The sequence below is a fragment of the Cervus canadensis genome, chromosome 7, assembly GCF_019320065.1.
Source record: "Cervus canadensis isolate Bull #8, Minnesota chromosome 7, ASM1932006v1, whole genome shotgun sequence".
NCBI lineage: Eukaryota > Metazoa > Chordata > Mammalia > Artiodactyla > Cervidae > Cervus > Cervus canadensis.
Window position 1 is genome coordinate 47,614,001 of NC_057392.1, and position 26,075 is coordinate 47,640,075.

At 35.8% G+C, this 26,075-nt stretch overlaps 2 protein-coding genes, 3 non-coding genes and 1 pseudogene across 6 annotated transcripts in view; 1 reads left to right on the forward strand and 5 right to left on the reverse strand.

Moving 5' to 3' along the window:
* On the reverse strand, positions 1-7,072 carry CEP19 (centrosomal protein 19). 2 transcript variants are annotated; one of them, XM_043473272.1, is made up of 3 exons: positions 6,697-7,072; positions 3,041-3,237; positions 1-2,419 (listed from the first exon to the last, which is right to left on the reverse strand). In XM_043473272.1, exons 2-3 carry the CDS (start codon positions 3,168-3,170, stop codon positions 2,058-2,060), a joined length of 492 nt encoding a protein of 163 aa, XP_043329207.1. In that variant the 5' UTR covers positions 3,171-3,237; positions 6,697-7,072; the 3' UTR covers positions 1-2,057. The 2 variants fall into 2 exon arrangements, with proteins under 2 accessions (XP_043329207.1, XP_043329206.1); XM_043473271.1 differs by having other exon boundaries at positions 3,041-3,240.
* LOC122445678 lies at positions 5,081-5,150 on the reverse strand. The gene has a single exon (XR_006270633.1). It is a non-coding gene; the product is annotated as a small nucleolar RNA U2-30 (small nucleolar RNA).
* On the reverse strand, positions 5,303-5,384 carry LOC122445680. Its single transcript, XR_006270635.1, has one exon. It is a non-coding gene; the product is annotated as a small nucleolar RNA U2-19 (small nucleolar RNA).
* The window catches only part of PIGX (phosphatidylinositol glycan anchor biosynthesis class X), a 25,209-nt gene continuing 4,455 nt past the window's right edge, over positions 5,322-26,075 (forward strand). Inside the window, exons 1-5 of the mRNA XM_043473384.1 lie at positions 5,322-5,330; positions 6,874-6,946; positions 7,048-7,398; positions 9,993-10,056; positions 16,538-16,679. Of these exons, the coding sequence (XP_043329319.1) occupies positions 5,322-5,330; positions 6,874-6,946; positions 7,048-7,398; positions 9,993-10,056; positions 16,538-16,679 (639 nt within the window). The remainder of the gene's footprint in view (positions 5,331-6,873; positions 6,947-7,047; positions 7,399-9,992; positions 10,057-16,537; positions 16,680-26,075) is intronic.
* Positions 6,009-6,115, reverse strand: LOC122445716. Its single transcript, XR_006270660.1, has one exon. It is a non-coding gene; the product is annotated as a U6 spliceosomal RNA (small nuclear RNA).
* LOC122445124 lies at positions 11,536-15,313 on the reverse strand (annotated as a pseudogene).

A 26,075-nucleotide genomic window follows, 5' to 3' on the forward strand; every position in this document is an offset into this window, starting at 1 on the left:
TGAGTGAAGGATGTAACATTTTTTATTTCATTAAAAAAAGGCTTATCTCATAGTGTATGAAGTCACTCAGTCTCACTCATCATAAAAGCAATGCGAATTAAAACTATGGAGATACCACTTTTAAATTATAAATTGACAAAGATCAAGTTTGATAACTCTTTCGATGACTGTGTAGGGAAAATAGGTACTCCTATGTACTGCTGATAGTTTAAATTGCTACAACCTTACTACAAAAATATACTTACTGTGCATTGATAAAATACACTCCACCTCATCTCCTACCATTTTTCCTTTTGTTCAATCTGTTTTGGCCATACTAGCCTCTTTACTCTTCCTCAAATATACAAGCACACTCCAGCCCTGGGGACCTATGTACGTCCCATTCTCCACTACCCCTGATATGCACATCAATTTTTCCTTACCTCCTTCAAGCCTTTGCTCAAATGTCACCTCTTCAGTGAAGCCTTCTGACAGGACTGCAGTCCCTGTCAAAAACAGCAGCACCCATACCATCCTTCTCTTTTTACCCTGTTTTTAACTCTGAGCAGTCATCATATGACATTATTCTATGTATATTTATCGTCTCTCCCCTCCAAGTAGACTGTAGTTTATCAAAGGCTGCACCCTCAGACTCTTGAACAGTAGAGGCTCAGCATGTTGTAAGTGCTCATTAAGTACTGAATGAATGAACGGAACTCTTTGGCAGACAATCTAGCAGTATCTATTAAAATTCCGGATGCACAAACCCAGCAATTCCCCTCCAGGTGTCATTTACAGTTCTGCAAGATGCAGAATGTAGAAGGTTATTTACTGTGGTACTGTTTGTAATAGTGAAAGGGGAAAACAACCCAAGGCCAACTTTTGAAGTAGATCATCTATATCTAAAACAGTGAAGTAACTGCAGTTAAGGTAGGATCTCCAGCTCTGAAAGTTCTTTTGCTCCCTTTGGCAAATAAACATTTGAGACATCGCCATTTTAAATCCTTGGTGATAGCACTATAAGAATGATCTTTTAAATGAGACTTTTAATGTTAAAGAGAGTAGGGATGGACAGGTAGAAAGAGTAATTTTTATAACTTTATTTAATGAGTACTAATTTCCTTGCAGAAAAGAGAGGACTTCTACCAATTAAATAACATTCTAATATGAAAAAAGATGTATCTTTACATATATAACCGTGTACAACAAAGATCTTCTCTTTGTAGATACAAACTCATGTATAGGCCTAAACTGGCAGTACTTATGTTCATTTATTATGGGTGGCGTTCCCATTTTATGAACAAACTCTTATTTATGAGAAGAGGTTCAGGTTTCAGAATGTCTTGAGTATATATTTCCTGATACTAGGGCAGGGAGAGGGGCCAGAATTCCCCTGCTGTCCATCGAATTATATCCATTTGCAACCACAGAGCATTTTACAGGGGTTCTCATCTCCAGAGTTAAATACATATAAAGACAATATATACAGGATAATCCCCTAGTAATCATCATGTCCTCCAATATTATCACATTATAATTTGCTTACTGTTCCTCAAATAAAAAGTTCTAATTTCTATGTCTTTCCCAATCCCTCGCAACATCCCTCTTTTTTTCCTCCCAATTTCTCTAATCAGGAATCCTACCTAAGCTTCTGTCCAAATACTACCATCTCAAGGGCCAGCAAAATACCATTTTGCCACTGAAGGACAAAGTCCTTCCTGACTATTCTACCCTACAGTATCCTAGGTTCTGATCCTCTCCAGCCTTTATCAAGCATTTGGCACTAATATTTTTGCTGCCTAATACCATTAAATTAGTTTTTCACAAGCTTTTGACTTATCTTCCAATTAGACTATAAGCTCATTAAAGGCAGATCCCTATATTTTGTTTTCCTACATTCTACATGCACCTACATAGTAGATGTTATACATATCCTGGTCTGGAAAAGTATCACTGTCAATCCAAATGTGACCTAATACGTACAGTGTTCTTTACGGATTTTTCTACAACCAAACTATGGTCTTGTATAAATATGCATTTTCTACTACTCAATAATTTTTTTTTCCAGTTTTTGGTTATCAGAACTCTTCAGCTGACTCTGTGTCCCAGCCACAGGACTGTAGCTGTTCATCCTGTGGAAACTCCACTTCAATATCATAGACAAAATTTGGATCATCCTTCTTCTTCTGATTTTTCTCAAAAAGTTCATCCATGATGCTCTTCCTTTTGGCAAGCTCCTTGTCATCTAGTTTGTTCAGGTCTTCCTCAGGATCAGTGGTTGTTTCCCGTTGAATCTGTTCCATTGTTTCTGCCAGACTCTGCCCCCACAAGTTACCTCGTAAAAAGCTGAATAACTTCTCTAGCTGCTTCAGGGATACCTGTTCCAGGTAACCCTTGTGTCGTGGATTATTCTTTAATTGTTCAGCAGCTCTGCTGCAATCTAGGATCAAGAAACAAAACTATTGTAACACACACAACACCACAGACTACTGAGGCCCCACAAATTACTGAAAGCATTACCTATCATTATAGTCAAGTAGCTAAGTGGCTTTTGGGAATGAATTAAGTTACAGACCTATTTCTTTACATCCAGCTTTGAGTGTGATGGGGGAAGGATCGATATATTTTTTATTTCTGTAACTTAAAATCACTTTGAGGAGATGTTAAGTACTTCCAACTGAAGAAAATGTCTGAGAAGAAAAAGTAGCATTACAGCTTTAGATATTAGAATTGGTACTAAGGAAATATCAAGACTACAAATTAAAAAACACATTTGGAGGAGGAGAAGGGAATTAATATTATTGAATAATGCTATCTCATTTAACTCACACAGCTGACCTGAAAGGGTGGGATTATCAATTTCCTTTAACAGATTAGGAAATTGATGCTCACCAAGATTAAGTAATTTAGCCAAATTTACACACCCACCCTAACAGCCATGACTTAAACCTTGGTCTGTCTAACTGAAGGCCATATCACTACATTACATGAGACTCAAATCGTTCTTATAAACTGACTCAGGTAATATTTATGATAAGAGGCAAGATAAAACATAAGATACCTGAATACTTGGAAAAGTTTCGGACTGGCATGATGCGCTGGCGACTTTTCCCCTTCATTTCATTCTCGTAGATTAAGATAATAGCCGGAGGCTGGAACCTAATTCCACATTTTTTGGCAGTGCACATCATTCTCACATACACTTCACGGTAAATCAGAGGAAATCTGATGACAATGTGTTAGTCACATAATGACTTCCTGCTAAAGGGGAAAAAAAGTTAAGTGTTGGGTAAATCACATCCCTCCCTGCTTTTCCTCCCCGGTAAATCTGGCTCTAGTCCAGTTCTGGAGATACATGGTCAGTTCAAGCTCAGTATTTCAAGAGCTATCTTGAAAGTTCAGTTTGGCCCTGGGTTATCCTTAATCTGTAGAATCCCTGGTTCACTGAGGGATGTAGGCTGGTTCACACATGAGCCTAAAATGTAATTCAGTTTGGATCTCTTAGTGCACTGTACTTTTAACCAAAGACTGTAGGAACACCTAACTCAGCCCAAGAATCAACTTACAGAATCTTTTTTTGTTTACCAGTTAAACAAGTATGTACAAGCACCCTCAATGTCAAGGTACTAAGAGTTTTTAAAATCTTTTTAATACATTATGTCCTGAGAGGTTCCCCAGACCAGACCTCCCCCTCCTGTACTTCCCCAATCATTCTACTCATTGAGGTGTTTTTTGTTTCTTTGGTTTTTCACTGCACTGGGTCCTCATTGCAGTGTCTGGGCCTCTCTCAACTGCAGTGCACAGGTATGTAGGTGCTTAAGTTCCCTGACCAGGGAGCAACCTGCGTCTCCTGCATTAGAAGGCAGATTCTTAACCACTGAACTGGCAGGGAAGTCCTTCATTGAGTTTCTTGCCTTTTTTTCCCTCATTGAGTTTCTGGTAACTATTTATTTAATCACTTATTCTTCCCCTTCTATTCTGTATGCTCCTTGAGGGCAGGAAACATGTCTAAAGTTCACTGCACTATCCCCAACACAATATCTGGATTAGGTATTCCATTGTTTGATTCAGTGTATTAAAAGAAGACACAGTCCCTGTACATTCTCTAAGTGTTGACAGTCTAGAAGTCTGATCAAGAAGGCAGACCTGATGCAGAATCAGCCTTCACATTTTCAAGGCAATAAAGCTTATATGGCTTTTATTTCAACTTATTTGTCTCACTACATGATGTTTTTTCACTTACAAGAAAAAGTCATTTTAAATGTTAATATTTTTCATTCCCTCTTCCCTGCTCTCAATGCAAAAATATACTTAATTATAGGGAATGCTTTAGATGTGACTATGGTATTCTCAGGAAGATCTGCAAATGTCAAAGAACCTAGAGGTAAAGTAGCAAAGGGATGACAGCTTCATAAATTCAGTTCTGCCAGAGAATCACAATAGAAACAGGGTTACTTAATAGATGTTTATTGTAGAGTTGGTGGGGGGGAGGGAAGAAACATACAAAATAAGCATCCCTGACTCCTTCAAGTCTTTTTTCTAGGCATAGTTTTAGTATGTTTTTATATTGATACATACTATTTCCTGCCTTTTAAATTTTTAAGAAATTTATTTTGCTGAAGTATAGTGAATTTACAATGTTGCATTAATTTCTGCTATATAGCAAAGTGACTCAGTTATAAACACATATACATTCTTTTTTATATTATTTTCCATTATGGTTTATCACAGGATATTGAATATAGTTCCTTGTGCTATACAGTAGGACCTTATTATCCATTCTATATGACAGTTTGCATCTGCTAATCTCAAACTCCCAATCATCCCTCCCCCAAACCCCCTCCCTCTTCGCAACCACAAATTTGTTCTCTATGTCAATGAGTCTGTTTCTGTTTTGTAGGTAAGTTCATTTGTGTCATACTTTAGATTTCACATACACTGTATTACATGGTATTTGTCTTTCTCTTTCTTACTTCACTTAGTATGATAATCTCTAGGTCCATCCATGTTGCTTCAAATGGCGTTATTTAATTCTTTTCTATGTCCTGTCTTTTAAATTTAACAACCCATGTAATTTTGTCTTTATTTATTTTTTTTTTTTTGAGCTCAGATCAAGTGTAGAAACCTTCATAGTTATAAAGGTTTGTAGTAAAGCCTTTTCATCATTGCTCAGAATGGATCAGCTTTTCCTACACACACACTCCCAGCCAGCTCTCACCCACCCATCAGTTAAGTCCTCAGTTATCCACTGTCACTTTCATAAATACGCACACGCACGTGCACACACACAAACACACACACACACACACACACACCCCTTACTTCTCAGAACTATAGAGATCATGCATCAGGTAGACTAAGGGGTCTTTCCTGATGCTCAGATTAGGCTACTTTCATCATTGATCCACTTCAGGAGTAATTTTGTCTTTAAATGCAAACTTAATGTCTTTCTAAAATGCAAACTTATATTATGACTGCAAATGTTCTGTTCTATGGATATACCATATCTATATTATTCAGCTCTTACTGTTGGACTGAGAATTTTTACTCTTAGGAAATGGATCATATATAAAGAACAGCTTTGTCAAATTACTGTGTTTTGTCTCTGATTTGATGCAGTGATCCCACCCCACCCCTTCTTTCTTCTTTTCCTTCTCCTCCTCCTTCTCCATCTCTTTCCTTCCCTTCCTTTTCTTTTTTTTAAACAAATACTTCTCCCAGTTCGCCTCAGTAAAATTTGTTAGTAAACTTTCTAGAAGATCCTAGTGAGCACAGTATACATTCCACACACTCATGTGACTGTATTAATAAATAATGCATGCAAGTGATGCTCAATAATGAAGTTTTATGACTACACTCTTTTCTTTTTTTAAAAAACTAAAGTTTTATTTTTACTAAAGTATTGTTTGTATTCTGTTTAAAGTGTAACATAATTTTATGAGGCTCATAATAAAGAAATGCTGTCCTCTCCCCGTCCCCTTTCCATACGTAATCAGTTTAAATTCTTTTTTTTTTTTTTTCGCCTTGCAAAAAATATGGAACGCTTCACGGATTTGCGTGTCATCCTTGCGCAGGGGCCATGCTAATCTTCTCTGTATCGTTCCAATTTTAGTATATGTGCTGCCGAAGCGAGCACAGTTTAAATTCTTTTAAATATTTCTTCCAAAATCTATCTCTATATTTCTTAACAGCATGCTTATATTGCTATATTGAATTTTAGGTAGTATCCAGGTAGCACTAGTGGTAAAGAATCTGCCTGCCAATGCTAAAGACACAGGAGACACGGGTTCGATCCCTGGGTCGGGAAGATCCCCTGGAGAAGGAAATGGCAACCCACTCCAGGATTCTTGCCTGGAGAATCCCATGGACAGAGGAACCTGACGGGCTACAGTCCATTGGATCGCAGAGTCAGACACGACTGAAGCCATTGAGTTCTGACATCTCTCGTCTTTAAGACATCCATCCTAGGGCCCTCCGTTCTGCTCCAATCTGCACCTGATACTCTCCAGGTCTGCTTACCTATTCAATTCATGAAGACAGACGACACATTTACCAAGTTTTTCTTCTAGACATTAATACTTTCCTCCCCAGGGATCAATGACTGGCATATCTTGCCAAGCATCGCCCACAGCATCTAAGAATGTACGGATTTTGCCATCAGGTAGACGATCCTCTCCCTATCCATGCCCCCCACTAGTGTAAGGCTGACTTTCTTACCCATAGAGAAGTACTGAAAATGCATCTTCTGCAGGTCAACGTCTAAAACTTGTCCACCAACCGTAGTGCACCTAGGAGCACTTAATTTCACCTTAAGGCCAGGCCAAGCCTGGAGCTGCAGAAAAAGACGACAGCCACCGCTTCGCAGACGTAACTGTAGGGTGAATTCTCCGGCAGGAAGATCGCATCGGCAAATGCCTGGAAGTGGAGGAGAATGCCGGGAGCTCGGCTAGGCGGTTCCCAGGACAGCGTGCGGGGTTCGGTGTCAGACTCAGGGTCCACGGAGCTGTTCCCAGAGCAACGGCTCTAGTGCACGTCACTGCGCTTGCGCCACTCCTCGCTCCGCCCCAGACCGTGAGGGCGAGGGGCGGGGCGACGAAGGTGCTGGACGCCGGCCTACGGCTACCCCGGAACGTTTAGGGGCGGGGAGCCGGGAAACTACGGGACCGCAGGCGTGCGCGCAGCGAATCTTCCTTCCGGGTCCCAAACTCCGTGACAGTGCGCTTCAGGAGCGGTGTAAACCTTGTGCACGTTCCTCCGATCGCATTTTATCCCCGCGTGCTCTTCTGGGGCGCGCGTTCTCCGGCGTTCTGGCTACCCCAGCGGTGGCCGTCAGGGCAGTGGCCTGGCTGCTTCTCTGGGAGGCGGCTGGATTCACCTGCTCGCCGGCCACAACATTCAACAACACCCACTTCGTCGCCGGTAAGGGGCGGAGCTGGGCCTTGGGAGTGGGGCGGGGTTAAGGTCTGAGACGGTGGGGAGCACTCGAGGTTCCCGAGACCTCTCAGTTCCTCGCTTTGCAAACGTGTTTCTCGCGACCCTAGAACTGTAGGGTGATAGAAGGAGTTTAAAAACAAAGGCTGCAAGTTCCTGCACCTCCCACCGCCCCCGCCTTCATTCTTTGTGACCAGTCCTGGTTCTCTGGAGAGGCAGGCTTTGTCTTTCTGAGGAGGGACTGGCAGCCCTGTTACTAAACCGTTGTGAAGTGCAGCCGTGAAACATTTTGGGGTGCTCTTGGGATGCGAAGCGTCTGACCACTGCGGGACCAACAGAGCCTAAGTGCTCTGTGAGGTGTGAGAACCCCAATCTAGAATACCTACACTCGGGGAGCGTGGAAAGGGGAGGACGACTAATTTTGTTTCACAAACATGTTTGATAATAAACTGGATTGGGTTAGGGTTTCTTTATGACTCCGGGCTGGGTGAGTGAGTCGCTTCACTTCTTTGTGCTCAAGTTCGTGGGCAGGAGTGCTCTGCTAGATGCTGTGAATCCGGCCGTCGTGGAGCTTGCAGTGTAGTGGGGGAGATGGGTACGTGCAGTAGTAGTTACAATCAAGTGATAACGTGTGGTAGGGAAAGAAAAGTCAGTCCACACGCACCAGGAAAACCAGTATGGAAACTGCCTTTAAAGCCAGGATATTAGATTAGTATCTGTCAAGCAGTGCAGTTCTGCTTTTGTGTGTTTATACATTAGGTTCTCAAATTTATTTGAAGAAGGAATTATTAGGTCAAAAATAATTTTCAAACAACTGGGCTTATTGATAACTAAAGACTTCACAGCAATTTGTAAAGGGGGTCAATTTCCAGAGCCGATTCAGGGCACAAAAACCAAGTAAAGTAAATTTAAGAGTAAAAATCTTAAGTGAATTCAGATGCAACAAATTCATTTTGAAAATGATACCTTTGCCTTAAAAATCATAATCTAGTATCTAGTATTTGCTATACTGTTTGTAAATTAGCTTTTTTATCATCCCAAGATAAATGAAATTTACCATTGTCTATACTCCATAGAATTTAAGCCTGTTAATCTGACCTTTTTTCTAATTTAATTTATAGGCAGATATAAACCCTTCCCCCACCTCTGTTAAAATTAAATATTGAAGAAATGTCTGAATTTTTACAAGAGATATTCTGTAAGTTATTTGTTTGGGAAAGGATGATATATGCTTCTCCAAAGTAATTAAGGATTTTGTTAAATAGCAAGAAGAGCTGAAATACCTTAGGCTTTAAAAGTCGGGCAAATCTTACTTCAGTGACTTACCCAGTTGTATGACCTAGACAGTATTTATATCAGAGTTTACTCCTGTGTTGGAGAAGGAAATGGCAACCCACTCCAGTATTCTTGCCTGGAAAATCCCATGGACACAGGAGCCTGGTAGGCTACAGTCCATTGGGTCACAGAGAGTTGGACACGACTGAGTGGCTTCACTTTGCTCCTGTGTACAAATGGCAGTAATTTTGCTGGCCTGTTTCTCTAGATCATGAAAGTTAAAACACATGTGAAAACCCCAAGTAGAGAATCTGTCATATAAGTATTATTTAATAAATGTTATCTTTCATAGTTTCCCCCTTCCTTCCCTCTCTGGTATATTTCAAATGTTTCCTTTCCGCTTCATTTTTTGGGGGTCTTCTCAGGAATATATCTAATGGAATTCACAACATACAATAGTGTATGATTTTTCTGCGTGTTTGTTTTAATGTTCTCACGCATTCCCAGCTTTTCAAAATGGAGTAAAATTCCATAGCAAGGTGCCTGGGCTGATTTGGTAATCATTAGTAGCTGAATTTTTAAATTTTATGAAATTGACACTGAGTAACAGTTTTAATGTCTAAATTCCGCATGGAGTCAGATTAGTGAAATTTCGGGTTATTCTAAGTTTATAAAAGAACCCTTTGAACCTTTGAAAAGCCTCCAGTTTTTGTTTTTTCTTTAAACCCTCTCAGCGTCTACACACTGCATAAATGTACCTTCTTTTTTTCTACTTGTGGATGATAGAATATAGAAGTTGCCAATTTGTATCTGATACTCAGTTTCAGTGAGCTAGGATTAAAATTGAGGTTTCCTGGCTCTTTTGCCATTCTGTTCTTTTTGATGTCCAGTGATCACCTGAATAAAGTAATATAAATAACAAACACTTAGACCAAGTGGGTGCTCTGTGGTTGACCCTGTTCCCAGTGCTTCTACATATATTAAATTCTCATGACAACTAGCAAAGAGAAAAACCATCTTCTTCAATGTCACACAGCTATTAAGTGACAGACTGTTGTTTGAAATTAGCCAATCTAACACCAAAGTCAAGGCTTTTAACCCCTATGCTACACTAGAAATAGATTTATATGTGGCACAGATTGCTTAAGTTTTAAGGGTGTTTGTTTTGTTTTAGATTGGTTAGATTTTCCAATCAATTAAAGTCTATTCAAATAATTATTTTCTAATTATTTAAATATTCTTTCATTGAGTGCTTATTTTATTTAAAAAATATTAAAAAAAATTTTTTTTTCTTTTCATTCTTATAGGTATAAGGGCCACTTGTTCTGAAATTATTTTGAGACAAGAAGTTTTGAAAGATGGTTTCCACAGGTAAGTTGCCCATTGACTTATATGAAAATACAATTTTATGTAATTTAAAAGCAAAAATTGATAGCTGAAAAATGGATAAACTGAAAAAAATCACTTGCATTCTTAAAGTTATAACTGACAGATAAGCAGTTCATGGTTTGAAACAATGATTAAAATAACAGTGGAAAAGAGAAGGAGAAAACAAACATTTATTATTTACTGTACATATCTATTATTTATTTATATAGACAGAAGCTATATATACCTATTCCATTTAATCTTCACAGTGGTTGTAAGGTAGATGATACCTTTCTTGTATTTCAGATGAGGGAACTAGGGCTCAGGGACTTTAAGTAGAGTTTAAAATGGTAGAGCTCTGATAGAAATTTAGGACTATCATACTAGAAAGCCATAGTCTCATGTACTAAGATACCACCCTAAATCACTATTTCTGATTTACAAAACTTGGTTCCAAAGACCAAACTATTTCCAAAATAAAAACTATTCTCAAAAATGAATATTGCCAATATTGAAGATATTTAAAAGATGTAAAAAGTTGTGGAAGCTGTTCCATAAGAGAGTGGTTACTTTGAAGTTATTCTCAGATATTTGATTTATAAATTCTGATACATTTATTTTTTAAATCCCTTCGTTCACCTTAAACTAAAACACCTCACTCTCCTCACTCTTCAACTTTAGGCTACATGTGAATGGCTAGGAGGTGTAGTAGAAAGAACTTGGTTTTTCTGTTTGTTTGCTTGTTTTTAATTCAAATAAATTTGGTCTAACACTGTAGCTCTATTATTTAGTATATGTGTACCCTTAGTCAAATTACTTAAATCTTTGTTACCTTACTGATGAAATTAGATAATGAAATTATTTCCTTATTAGGGTTGTGAGGTTTAGATCAGAGAATATGTGGCAAGTTCCTTAATGTAGTGCTTGTCACATAGCATATACTCAGGAAATGTTAGCTTTTATTATTAGTAATTGAGATAGGTGATCAATTTGGGCAATATAGTTTCAAAGAAGAGATGTAACTATAAAGTATAAAACTGCTTTTGGGAGAGAATTCACTTCTGAAAGGAAGTTTTTGATAGAGTTCCAGATACATTGTAAGCAATATCAGGGTGATTATGCCAAGTATATATAAATTCTTTCTTTAACATAATTGGGATGTATCTTCAAGAGGAATGAGAGATAACTGATTCCAAAAAGGAAGAAAGAAGTGCCTGAAGAGACTTTCAGGACAACAAAAGTAGCTGTCCATTTCTAAGTACTGAGGTACTTAGTACTAAGTACTTTAAAAAGCAGTAATTAAAAAGTAATTTAAATTTTCTAAGTACTTTAAAAAGCAGTATTAAAAGCAACAATGAAGAGTGACAGAACCCACGAGAATAGCTTCAGAAACTAGAAATCTCAGTTATTTGAGACCTTCAGAAAATGCCAACAATCATGTTTTTTTTTTTTAAAGGCTTTTTTTGGTTTTGTTTTTAGTTTTTAGCAGGCATTGTCTTGCTGAAAGGGTGGATGAGGAAATATTAACATATTATAGAAGGCAGAATTTGTGGTCCCTCTTATTTCTGTCTTCTTGGTCAAGAAGACTTATTCCCACTTTGGAAAGTTCAAGCAGTTATTAGTAGTAAGAAATTGTATAAAAAGGCCTTTATGACTGTAAATGAATTTAGAGTCTCCCCTCTCTGATGAATTATATCTCTTTGAAGTAGGAGAACTTGCTTAAACCATTGCTGAACTTGTTTATAATCTTTGGTTAATCTGGAAGTTAGTTGTTGTAGATTCTGGGCAGAATTCTAGGCCAAATTACTAAAACGGTGGTTTGTGAGCACAGGATAGAAATTGTTGGTTTCTGGGAACTGTATTCTGGCCTGGAGAATTCCATGTACTTATAGTCCACTTATAGTGGACTATATAAGTATATATAAGTCCATGGACTTATAGTCTACTTATAGTCACAAAGAGTCGGACATGACTGAGCGACTTTCATTTTCTATTTCTATTATAGAGTTACTGGATAAGTGGGTCAGAGGATACTATAGTTGTAGTATATTTGATTTTCTGCAAGTCTTTTGGTAAAATTTATGTGTTCTATTTGTGAGCAAAATGAAGAATGTGAACTGGAAGGTAATACAGGTGAATAACTTTATAAAGATTAACTAATACATCCAACATGTTTTGGTTGGTTGATTGGTTGAATGTCATCTTGGAAGGAGGTCCTGAAGATCTCTTGTCTTTTAAAATATATGTTTTTTCTGATGATAAGATGTTGCATGTTCACTGTTGTTCAGTTGGTAAGTCGTGTCCAGCTCTTTACTACCCCATGGACTGCAGCATGCCAGGCTTCCCTGTCCTTAACTATCTCCTGAGTTTGCTCAAACTCATGTCCATTGAGTTGGTGATGCCATCCAACTTTCTCATTCTCAGCCGCCCCCCTCTCCTCCTGCATGCAATCTTTCCAAGTAAAATATTAAAACGGCCCTTTCATTTCAAAGGGGGAGAAAAGGAAAAAATTTAACTGTTTTAGTAACTATACATTTGCATACTTTTAAGCAGCTCTTTAAGTATTACAGAAGAGTAATAAACATGGTTGGATGACATCACTAATTCAATGGACATGAGTTTGAGCAAACTCCGGAAGATAGTGAACAACAGGGAAACCTGGAGTGCTATAGTTCATGGGGTTGCAAAGAGTCGGACACGACTTAGCAACTGAACAACATGGAAACTACAATGTATTACCCTACTTACAGCACAGCTGAAGATGGACTTTAAAATAAGTTTGAATGTTTGTAATTGTTGGTGTATTGACTGTTATGTCCAGTGGGGGCAAAAGCTCCTTCTCTGCCACTAACCAACAAAACATATGTAATGGCTAGCAGTGATTAAACAGAATCACAGACACCTGATTTATTTCAGTTTTGTTGATAAGCTCATATGTCTGAGGGGACACGATTCATTAAATGCTCTTATCATTTTTCATATTCCTAAAATAAGATGGGTTTACATTTAATTTTTCATTTAAAAAAATAATAGGTCTGGCTATAGTTTAGATGCTGTTGATGTTCATTTTTTCTCCTTGAAGATACAGGACTATTTTCTTTTGAATAATTTGTTAAAATGTGGAACATACACTTTAAATATAGATACTAGGAAAAATTACCGTTAGCCTGAATATTGTGGCTAAGTATAAGTATCTTTAGAGAGTGTTCCAGATCTTTTTCATAGAACTGTGGATTCTGGTTCCCTGTGGGTCCAGTCACTTGTCTATATCTCTGGTGATGAGAAATGATTCCCCCTAATGTGCCAGTGAAACAGATGAACACACAGCTTTCAGAAATTCTCTCTGCCTGTTTCTGAAATATTAGTCAGGGACACATGCATGTTATTAAAAATGAAGTTCAAAACACTTAAAATAATTCTGTATTAGAAACGACTCTATTATAAGTCATACTAAACTTGTTTAATGCTCCAATTCCCCTGCTAACATGTAGAAAGCAGAAGAATATTCTACCTACCACTGACCCCTGGTTGACTGTAATGGGTTCAGTAAGGTCTGCTGCTCTTGCTCTGGCAGAATTTGGTCCTGGATTCTGTAGTTCATTCCTTGGCAACTTTTTAGCTATTACTGTGAATATTTTATTTACATTCATTGTTGTTGGAGGTGATGTCTTCATGAATACCTTGTCATTTGCACAAGGACTGCGCTTCCTGGAAATCTCAGCCATTTTTTCTAGATCGACCTACTTTCCTGGTAAAGTTATGACAGTGTTAGGACTCACTTCCCTCTGAAGTAATTTAACCTAGTTTTTTGTTCTTGCAAAGGACTCCTCATTTGCAATATCACATGCAACTAATGGCTGCTGGTCCTCCTCTGTAGTAGTTGTTGCTAGGCTGTAATAATCATTCTTGACCAGTTGTATCCCATGTCCCATGTTTCATGCAGCTTAGAAAAACAGCCTTAGTGGTACTCTCTTGAAATTCATGAAGTTGGTCCTTCACAAAATGAAGCACCAGGCTTGATTTGCCAACAGCAGGCTCTCCCAGAAATACTAGTTTGAACTGGCATATTTTATTTCCAGTATTGACCCCTTGGGTTTTGTTGCTCCTTGATTAACCACGTTCAAATTTAAAAGAAGTCCCTAATTTCAGTCTTTTACATCAATTTCCAGGTTGCAGGGTGTCAGTTTTTCTTTCTGGAGGTAAAGAAACCTGAGACCATACATGCAGGTCTGTGGGACCAAGGCTACCTGGCCGCAGATCCCAGGCATAATCTGAAGGACAAGAGAGGCTGAGGCTGTGGCTTGGAGGAGGCCGTATCTCCTCCTCCTGTTGATTCCCAATTTAATGCCAAGTTTTTAAGAGACCATATTCTGCTTGATTTCAGTTCTTTTAAACTTTTAGAGACTTCTTTTAATGCTCATCATATAGTTTTTCTTATGCACTTAGAATGTTCTATTACTATAATTGTCAGTTAGATCAACTAAATTAAAGGTGGTTCATGTTTTCTGTATCTTTACTGATTTTCTCTCTACTTGTTCTATCCATTACTGAGAGAAGGGTATCAAAATATTTTGCTGTAATTGTGGATTTGTCTGTTTATCCTTATAGTGCTACCAGTTTTTACTTTGATGTAAAATACAGGAATCTTTGAAGCTCTGTTATTGGGTGCTCACAGTTATATTTTATTATTGTTATATTTTATATATAAATTATTGTTATATTTTATTTTCTTGTTATATTTTCTTGACGATTGACCCATTTATTTTTCTGTGGTATTCTTCTTTATCCATGGCAATATTCCTTGTCCTAAAGTCTTCTTTTTCAGTATTAATATAGCCACTCTATAGTATTGTTATTAATATTTGCATACATTTTTCCATCCTTCTACTTTTATCTGTGTTTATATTTGCTGTTTCTTGTAGACAGCATATAGTTAAGTGTTGCTATTTCATCCAATCTGTCAATCTCTATATTTTAACTGGAGTGATTAGACTATATACTTTTAATGTTAATATAGATTTGGTTGGTTTGGTTTAAATTTACCCATCTTGCTACTTCTTTTCTATATTTTTTTCTATTTGTGTCATCTAATCTTTTTTCTTTTTTCTTGCTTTATTTTGGATAAATGGAATATTTTTTGATCATTCCATTTTATCTCCATTTTTGACTTATTAACTATACTCTCTTTTTAAAAAATTAGTTGTTTTAGGGTTTACAATTTTAACTTATCACAAATTACCTTCAGATAATACTGTTTCATACCATGAATAATGCATGAATCTTATAGCAGAATAGTTCATTTCTTTCTCCTCTCCTTTATGCTATTCTTGCCATACGTTAATTAACTTTATGCTTTTTTGCTTATGTTATAAACCTGCCATATATTGTTGTTACTTTTGCTCTGATCAGTCATATATTTTTACACTATTATTTATTTTAATTGTGGTAAAATACCTGTAACATAAAATATGCTGTCCTAACTGTTTTAAATTGTACACTTTAGTGGCATTAAGGACATTCCCATTGTTGTGTTACCATTATTACTAACTATCCATAGACCGCTCTTCATCTTGCAAAACTGAAATCTGTACCTCTTAACAGTAACTCCTCATCCCCATCCCCCAACCACCTGCCCCTGGCAACCGCCGTTCTACTTTCTATCTCAGTGGGATCTCTGCTGAACTCTTTGGTCTCTATCCTTTGGTTGGTGGAATGCAGTGTCTTTGTGAAATTTCAGAATTTCTTATCTTTCAGTTCCTTGGTACTTCCTTGTCCATTCTTGTGGAGTTACATATTACTCATGTTTATTTTAGTATTCAATAAAAATTCAAGGGGACTCCAATTCAGACTTCTAGAACTCTTTGTCCAGAGATCTTTCCTCTCTGGAATGTAGTGCTGTGACTTCTAGCTGCTTAAGCCTCCCCTATCTTCTATCCCTGTTTTCTCACTTAAGCAAAACCATCATGCTTTGGACCTCCTTCTCTGCACTTGGTCCAAAATAAGCCTCCAGAGAGAAAGCTGAGACAGTACTACATTTAAGTTTATAACTTATTTTAGATTAATACTTGTAGTATGGTATGAGGTAGAGGTCACAGTTTAGTTTTTCTATATAGGTACACACTTGTTTCAGCACTGTTTGTTGAAAAGATAATCTTTTCCCCATCAAATTATATTGACACCTTTATTTTTAAAAACTGTGTATCTGTTTCTGGACTCCATCCTTTCCCATTAATGTTTGTCTGTTTTCACACTAATACTATACTGTGACTATGACATGAATTTATGAAAGATATAATGAGTGATTCTTATGTGATATAAATATTTCATTTGACTTTATGATCTTCTTTTGAAAAACTAATTTGAAATATAATATTTGTACTAATTTAAATTTAAGCTTGTTATATTAGCTTGTTTAAAAATTGAATGAATTCTTAAGAAAAAAAATTGAATGAAGATATTTACTTAAAACATACTTGTCTTACAGAGACCTGTTAACAAAAGTGAAATTTGGAGAAAGCATTGAGGACTTACAGACCTGCCGACTCTTAGTTAAACAGTACATCCCAACAGGACTTTTTGTGGATCCATATGAGTTGGCTTCATTACGAGAGAGAAACATAACAGAGGTACAACTGTTAGAGGGTTTTTTTGAGAGGGAAATTATTGTAGGAATGTTGTAATTGAATTAAGGCAAAATAGATAAGATGACATTGTAGTATTTTTTAATTCATTTTGTTGAGTGTATATAAAAGATAGGATGTGAGTATTCTTTAAAAAGTGAGTGAAACTTGTCATACTTGTCTGTAATAAGTTAACTAAAATGACGTTTATATTAAAGCTTGTCTTTGAAAAGATTAGTGGTTAATAAATACTGCTTCAACAACAACTTTGTTAAAATTTGACATATATTCCAATATCTGTATAATTTGGCTATAGGAGGAAATGAAACAAATATTTATTGGGTATCTATATAATAGGTTTTTTTTTTTTTAAGGAAGCAAGATAAAATTAAGCATTATAAGAAAGATTATGTCCCACACCCTTTACATAGATTAATCTTTATAGCATCCTTGGAAAGATTCCATTTTCTAGATAAGGAAACAGGCACAAAGGGTCCAAATAACTTATCCCGAATCACATAGGTAAATGGAAAAGCCAAGAAATGAATCCAGGATTGTCTAATTGCAAAGTTGCTGTTCTTTTGGGAAATTAATCTTAGTTAAGAGTTTGCCTAACTTTGATAAGAATCACCAGGGGGTATTTTTGGTGGAGATTATTGTCTTTCTGAGAAAGCTTAATTCATCAAATCATATTGGATCCCCAAATCTCTTAATGACTGAAGTAATGCCTATTAAGAAATTTTGGGAAACTGTTTTAGTTCATTCTATATATGAATTTGAAAAAGGCAAAATAACACTTCTCTTGGAGTCATTTAGGATGGTGGTTTATTTCTAGTTGTGATTTAGTCCAATTTCTTCACCTGTTTTATTTACATTTGTTTTTGAGTAGGTAATTATATCCTCATGGCTTATAATTCAGGGAGTATAAAAAGTATACAATGCTAAGCTTTCACCTATTTTAACCCCTAGTTACCATTTCTTCCTATTTGTGTCTGTATATGAGTTTAGGTACACATGTTCACACATATGGAAGTTTAGATACATATGTGGGAAGATTCCTTTTTTGTTTGTTTGTTTCTTTTATTTCACTGAGCATGAATTTTGAATGAGGCTTTTTCACTTTTACACAATATGTTTTGGGAATTCCCTGGCAGTACAGTGGTTAGGACTCCACACTTTGACTGCAAGGGCCCAGTTTCAGTCCCCGGTCTGGGAATTAAGATCCTGCAAGCTGAAAGGTACAGCCAAAAAAAAAAGTACATTTCAAATTTAAATACAGTTCTTGGCTTGTACTGACATGGATTGGAATCATATTTAAATTTACTTAATAAAATGATCTACCATGTTTTAAGAAAGTGGAATGTTTTTATGCACAGGTACCCAAAAAGAGGTCACATGCCCACATACCCATACCTATGGTTGGGATGAGATAGGGTTGTGTGCAGGTTGACTATAATGAGAAAATAAGGTGGGTAAAGGGTCCCACTATAGATTGCTTGACAGGTTTCTCTTTATCTTGATTTTCTGCTTCCTAATTCTCTAATATCTAATTACAAATCTTTTAAGTGAATTTACTTTTTCATTTTGGAAGCTTCTAGAAAAATAGATGTCTTGTTTGTATAATTAGAAGTTGATTTCCTGATATATTAGATGCTGTTTCCTTCTGCCTAGCTGAGTTGAGCCTGTGGCCCCAATTCTTTGTGCAGAGAAACTTTGTCATGAGATATGGTGTTATTTGGTGAGTTTAACTAGATAGAAGAGAATTTATACATAAGGAATGATTGATGCTTATATATCTTGACTCTGTTAGATAAGACAAAATTTTTGACTGTATGGGTGATAGGGCAACAAAATGTTTTTAAAGGAGTTTATGATAGCTTCTGAGCAATTGGAAAATAAAAGCAAGTCTTAACTAGTTTCATTGTAGATTTTTAATCAAAATCTCTCACATTCTTTGGAAATGGCATAATATTAGATTGAAACATAAGAAACTGATATTTTGTAGGTCAAAATGCAAATGTTTTTGAAATTGCAAGTTTCACTCAGTCAAAATGTGTTAGGACTTCTGCCTTGGCCAAGTTGAAGAACAGGGATCACATTTGCTTTCTACTTGAAACAACCAAGAAATAGACAAAATATAAGAAAGAATGGAAAAAATAATTGAATATCAAGCAGTGAAATCTTAGAGATGAGAAATAAATAAGGTTAACCCTTCAGTTGTCCTAGTTTATTACTTGAGAGTTCAGACTAGTACAGGGAGGGTGAACCTAAGTAGAGCCTAGTGGACTTCTTGAGTTAAGGAGATGAAGGTAAGATTTGGGGAAGACCAAAGTCACTACAAATGCTTTCCAGGTGACACTAGTGGTAAAGAACCCACCTGCCAATGCAGGAAACATAAGAGATGCAGGTTTGATCCCTGGGTTGGGAAGATTCCCTGGAGGAGGGCATGGCATGGCAACCTACTCCAGTATTCTTGTCTGGAGAATCCCATGAACAGTCCATAGGGTCGCGCAGAGTCAGACACGACTGAAGTGACTTAGCATGCATGCACACAGAGTCACTAGAATTCACAGTGTATCAGAGAAGAGAGAACTGCATAGAGACAAATTCCAGAGAGCCACAGAGGTTCCCCTGAATGCATAGTCGAGTATTAATTAATGCATGCATGTGAGGAAACTGCTTGATGCTGGGAAAAGAACTATATGAAAAAATCAGAGGTAATAGTGTCTCACACAGGTCTAGTTGTGGTACCTGTTCCCACCAACCAGACTGGAAAAATCCTTGTAATTCACTAGGCTTTGGATAGAGTAAACAGAAGAACTCAGTAGTGGGGAATACTAAGCCCTAGAGTGAATATTAGTCCAGTCCTACCTAATGAATTTCAAAACCAAGGCCTTGCAAAAATCAGACAGTTGCAAGTAACCTTACAGCATTACAAACAAAGCTCAAGAATATTAATTGGAATGCAGAAATATCTAGTACCCAACAGGATCAAAATGTCTTGACTCTAATCAAAGTTTTGCAAGGATGCAAGGATGTGGGAACATATGACCTGTAATGTGGAGGTAAATGATTCAGTCAATGCTGATCATAGCTGTATTCCTTATGTTCAGAAACGTAAATAGAGAAATGGAAGATACTTGAAAGGACAGTTGACCTTTTAAAAATTAAGACTACAAAGTATGAGATGGAAAATATTCTGGTTGGAATTAATGGCAGATCAATGCAGAAGAAAAGATTAATAAACTTGAAATCATAGCAATAGAAACTATCAAAAATATAAAACAGATAAAGAAAAGAAATGTAAAAAGTGAGTAGAACATTAGTGAGTTGTGGAACAACTTCATGTGACCTACCATAAGTCTAATTGGGTTATTTCTTTTTTTTTTTTTTTCTAATTGGGTTATTTCTAAGAGATACCTGCATCCTCACGTTCATTACAGCATTATTTACAATAGCCACGATACGGAAGCAACCTAAGCATACATCAATAGGTGAATGGACAAAGAAAATGTGGGATATATATTTTTGAAACTGAGATATGTATAAATGTGTATATATTTGTGTGTATTTGTTTATATATGTGTATATACACATGTATATGTATACCCATACACAGAGACACACACAATGGAATGTTACGCAAATATTAAAAGAAAGAAGAAATTCTTCCATTTGCAACAAAACACATGAGCTTTGAAAGTGTTATGCTGGGTAAAGTAAGTCAAAGAAAGACAAATACTGTATGATCTCACTTATATGGGGAATATAAGAAAAATTGAACTCAGAAACATAGAGCAGATTGGTCATTGCCAGGGGTGAGAATGTAGGAGAAATGGGTGAAGGCAGCCAGAAAGTACAAACTTCTAGGTATAAGATGAGTTAAATTCTGAAAATTTAATGTATAGCATGGTGACTGTAGTTAACAAACTGTAGTGCTAAGAGAGTTTACCTTAAATGTTCTCACCATACACACACACACAGAAAGGTAACTGTATGAGGTGATGGACATTTTAACTAACGTTATTATGGTAATTATTTTTCAAAATATACATATATCAGATCTTCATGTTATATACCTTAAACCTATACAGTGTTATATGTCATATCTCAATAAAGCTGAGCAGGGGAGATGTAATGGAAATCCCCAAGGAGAGATGAAAGAGATGGAGATGGAAAAAAGTATTTGAAGAAATAATGGCTGAGAAAATTTCAGATTTTATGGAAACTACAAACTCACATATCTACGATGCTCAAGTGCAAAAATTTTAAAGAAACTATACCAAGGTACAAGATAACATTGTTTAAAACAATGATAATGAGAAAATCTTAAAAGCATCAAGATGAAAAAAAAAACACATAAAATACAGAGGACCAAAGGTAATAATAGCAGCAGATTTCTTGTCAAACATAATGCAAACAAGAAAATGGAGCAGCAGCATCTTTAAAATATAGAAAGAAAAAAAAACTATGAATTTAGAATTCTTTATACAGTGAAAATACCTTTCAAGGGGAAGGTGAAATAAAGACTTTTTCAGACATAAAGGTTGAAAGAATTCATCACCATCCAACCTCCAATACCAGAAATGTTAGAAGAGATCCTTCAGGCAGAAGGAAAATGATACCAGATGAAATCTGTATCTACACCAAGGAAAGAAGAACACTTGAAATGATAACTACATGAGTAAAAAATAAGATTTTTTCCCCCATATTATGTGAATTTTTCCAAGATAATTGACAAAAAATAACAACAATGTAGTGTAGCATCCATACCATGTCTTAAGAATAAAACGTATGATAGCACTATCACAAGGGTGGGAGGTGAAAAATGAAATACACTTGAGTAAGGTTGTTACACTAAACGTTAATGTCGCTTGAAAGTAGACTGATACAGTAAAGATGTTTACTATAAACTCTGAGGTAACTGCAAAAATAACAGAGAGTCGTAGTTAATATGCCAGCACAGCAGATTAAATGGAGCTATAAAAAAATTCAGTCTATTAGAAGGCAGAGAAAGAAGATAAAGGGAACAAAAAATAAAGATACAGAGAACAAGATGAATTAAACTTAACCATATTAATAATCATATTAAATGTAAATGTCTGAATATCTCCATTAAAAGGCTGAGATTTTCAGATTGGATAAGAAATCAAGACCTAACTATATTGCATATAAGAAATGAACTTTAACTTTTAAAACAAAAGATAAGACATGCTCACACTGATCAAAGGAAAGCTGATGTGGTTATATTAATATTAGGCAAAGGGATTCAAGAGCAAAGATTGTCACAAGTGCTAAAGACTATCACCATTTTGATAAACGGATCAACTAATCAGCAGGAAATAATAATTCTAAACATTTATGTCACTAATAACATATTCAAAATGCAAATAAAAATTGATAGAACTGTAAGGTGGAATAGATGAATCCACATTTACAGTTGGAGATTTCAGTACCCTTCTCTTAATAATTGATGTAATAAGTAGACAGAAAGTTGGTAAGGATATCAAAGATTTGAACAAAACTATGAAGCAACTCCCTGATGTAATTGGCATTTATGGACCATTCCACCCAACAGCAGTGGAATACATGTTCTTTAAAAGTATACATGCAGTATTTATCAAGGTAGATCATTCTAGGCTATAAAACAAGCCTCAATAAATTTAGAATTCAAGTCTTACAAAGAATATTCTTGACTGCTAAGGAACTAAATTAGAAATAAAGAATAGAAAGATCTTTAGAAAATCTTCAAATATTTGGAAACTAATTAACACACTTCTAAGTAATCCATGGGTCAAAAGAAGAAATCAGAAGGGAAATAAAGTATTTTGAACTGAATGAAAATGAAAACATAACGTACCAGAACTAGTGGGATACTGCTAAAGCTGTGTTTAGAGGGAAATTTGTAGCACTAAAATGCCTATTTAAAAGACGATCTCAATTAACGTTTTCAGCTAAGCCTCCTTAATCTATGATGAGCACGTGAAACCACCATAGAAGGATGGAAATAATGAAGGTCACAGCAGAAGTTAATGAACTAGAAAACAGACACACACAGTAGGGAAAGCTGGTGAAACCAAAAACTTGTAGTTTATGATGGATAAAACTGATAAACTCTTTAGCCAGACTGATTAGAAAAAAATATGTACTGTTAGAATTAGCATCCTAGGGCTTCCCTGATGGTATTGTGGTTAAGAATCTACCTGCCAACGCAGAGGACACAGATTCAATCCCTAGTCCAGGAAGATCCCACATGCCTAAGAGCATCACAGCTACTGAAGCTCGAGCTCTAGAGCCCCCAAGCCGCAACAAGAAGCCGCCACAACAATAAGCCCACTTACTGCAGCGACGAGTAGCAGCACCACTCTCCGCAACAAGAGAAAAATAGCACACAGCGATGAAGACAGGGTGACCAAAAATAAAAATACATAAATAAGTAATTAAAAAGAATTAACATCCCAGTGTCAGAAAAGTATTTATTGTTATACATTTCATTTTTATAGCTTTACAATTTTAGATTGTATAAGTTATTCAAAGATACCAATTACTGTGTCTTAATTGGGAAATGTTTTAGATTTTTTTGTTGTTTTGAATTTTTTTGATAGAGCTCTAGTCTAGGGGAGAAAGATCTGTTGAGTGTTACAGTTAGGGTACAAAAATTTTATTGCTTAATTCATTTAACTTTGCTAAGGTGGTTTTGGATATGTGTAGTTTAGTGTTGCCATGAAAAAGTATAGGTCCATGTCTGTTAACCAGTGGGTCTTAGTTGCAGCATGAGAACTCTTAGTTACGGCATGTGGGATCCAATTCCTTGATCAGGGATCGAACCCTGGCCCCCTGCATTCGGAGCACAGAGTCTTAGCCACTGGGCCACCAGGGAAGTCCCTAAGGCTGATTTTTGAGATTCAGATACCCAGAATAAAAGTTTTTGAACCATTACCAAATAACCCTTTGACTAATAGAGCCCTCTGTGAAGGCCAAAATGCCATTTAGAGCAGTTTGCCTCCTTTTCATTATATTCTAGTTTAAATTCATGTTAAAAATATTCTCAATTTTTGGGAAGTTTCCATATTTTTATTTCTATGGAAAATAAACAGTAAACAAAAACTCATTAATTAGAGAAGCTGAAGATCATAATGCCATCATAAATTCTAAATAGCACAATCAGGAATATACTTTGTGTTAGTTCTTCTTATTATACTTAATTTTCAACTAGATAAATATTGGCTATCTTATTTAACCTAATTGAATAGGGGAATCTCTTTGACCTGGCTTTGAATCTTGTCTCTTCTTCTTACTAGCTACTATATTGTTTATCCACCCTGATACTTTGTTTAGACATTTATATAATAACAGGCCTAAGAGTTCCTCTCTGATAGGGATCTTGTGAAAATTAAAGAAGCGAATGTATATAAACCACTGAGCTTAATTGGTACTCAAAGTTACCTTTATTATTACCAGGTCATTCTATACATCTTTGTTGACAAGATAGAAAATATGTGTTATTTTGATTTATATCTAGTTGTATGCAAAGAGAGTGCATTAATAAACTTCTAGCAGAAGGTTCTCTAGTAAAATTTCTTAGGGATTTGCTGTTGTAATCTTCTTGGTCAACATTTTTATACTTAGATAAAAATATAGAAGATATAGTTATCAAGTTCATAAATGTTACATACATGGTTGACAGTTTGGGATTTCAGTTAAATCTCAACAGCCTGGAAAAAAATGGACAATAGCCAGAAAGATAAAATTTAATAGAGAGAAATATAAGTCCCTGGTTTTAATTAGTGAAAAGTTAATTACTTGAAAAAATTGGATGGGAGTTACTTAAAAGTTTTCTGCAAAAAGTTTAAATGAATAATATAAGGATGAATAGGCAGAGCACTGGGTCATTGAAACTATTCAGTATGATACGTGTCATTTTATATTTGCCAAAATCCACAGGCTATACAACATAAAGAGTGAACCCTAACTTAAACTATAGACTGTAGTTAATAATAATGTATCAATATTGGCTTAATGGATTGTAACAAATGTACCAAACTGATTTTAATAATAGAGAAAACTGTGAGTGTGTTTGGGAGGGATGGGGAGTATGTGGGAATGCTTTATTTTCTGCTCAATTTTTCTGTACCTAAAATTGCTCTAAAAAATGAAGTCTGTTAGTTTTTAAAAAATTATATATATATATATATATATATATATATATATATATATATATATATATATATTTCACACTGAAATGAGGCTGCTAAAAAGTTAATGCAATTTTTAAACCTAGAAACTGGAAAAAAATGTAATTTTTGCTAAAGAAGACAGTATTGCTACTATTTTCTTTGAGTATTTTAAAAGGAAACTGATACGATGAATGGTTTGGAAAACCATGTCTTGAGAAACCCAGAAAACTGTACATATTTCTTTGGGGAGGAGAAAACATATGGAGGAAAGTGGTTGTCTTCTAAGTTATGAGGGACCGTTAGTGAAACAAATAACATATTTTTTGCAAATATTGTAAGCATGGACATTTGGTGAATTATTATGGGTCAGAGAATCAACTTTCTACTAATAAAAAGGGAATAAATTTAACAGTACATTAAATGAGATGACTTAAAATAATGAACTTCCTTCCAATCATTGAAAGCATTAAAACAGTGGCTGGATATTTGAAAAATACTTTAATTGGAACAATGGTTTAAATTAATCACTTCTCAAGTTCCTCATGAGTCATAAGATTATAATTCTTTGACCTTTGCTAGTAAGTTCTGTTACTCCTGTGATGAACTGGGAAGAAACAGCATGTGAAAATATAGCACTTGGTGTCACTGTCAAATAGAAGAATTAGGATGCTAGCTCTGGTGGGTAGAAATTAATGCTGTTTTTTTTTTCTCCTTGTGTAAGTGAATCTGAAGAAAACTTGCATGTGTGTATGCATACACACACACATATTATGTATATAATGTTCATATACGTGTGTGTGTGTGTAAGTGTGGTTTTATAAATAAATATGTATATATGGATACATTTATAATGTAAGACTAATTTCTGTCACAACTGCATTTTTACTTTTGGCATAAAACACTTATTTAAAAATTTTTTTTACCATGTTATTTTTTAAAAGAATCGTTACCATTTTTTCCATTAACTTTGTATCCAAAAAAGAGTGCTGACCTTTGCTTTGACTTCCTGCCCGCAGTGCTCTATCTTACTCACTACCATCTTACTTGCTTCTTTGAAGAACAGGAAATTACCAGAGTGATACCTATCATTTTAACCCAATACTGGGTTAACTGTTTTTTATCATAGTTTTCATGCTTATTGAATCAATGCTGTATTTATTCCTGAAGTTTCTTTTCTTGGTACCTGTTTTGTTACCAAAGCAAAGGTTGATAAGGAAATTACATA

Excerpts from the sequence above, each read along its gene's own strand:
- CEP19 (XM_043473272.1), bottom strand. The coding sequence starts at position 3,170 with ATGATGTGCACTGCCAAAAAATGTGGAATTAGGTTCCAGCCTCCGGCT. Across the intron at positions 2,420-3,040 it reads AAACTTTTCCAAGTATTCAG|ATTGCAGCAGAGCTGCTGAA; the intron begins GTATCTTATGTT and ends TCTTGATCCTAG.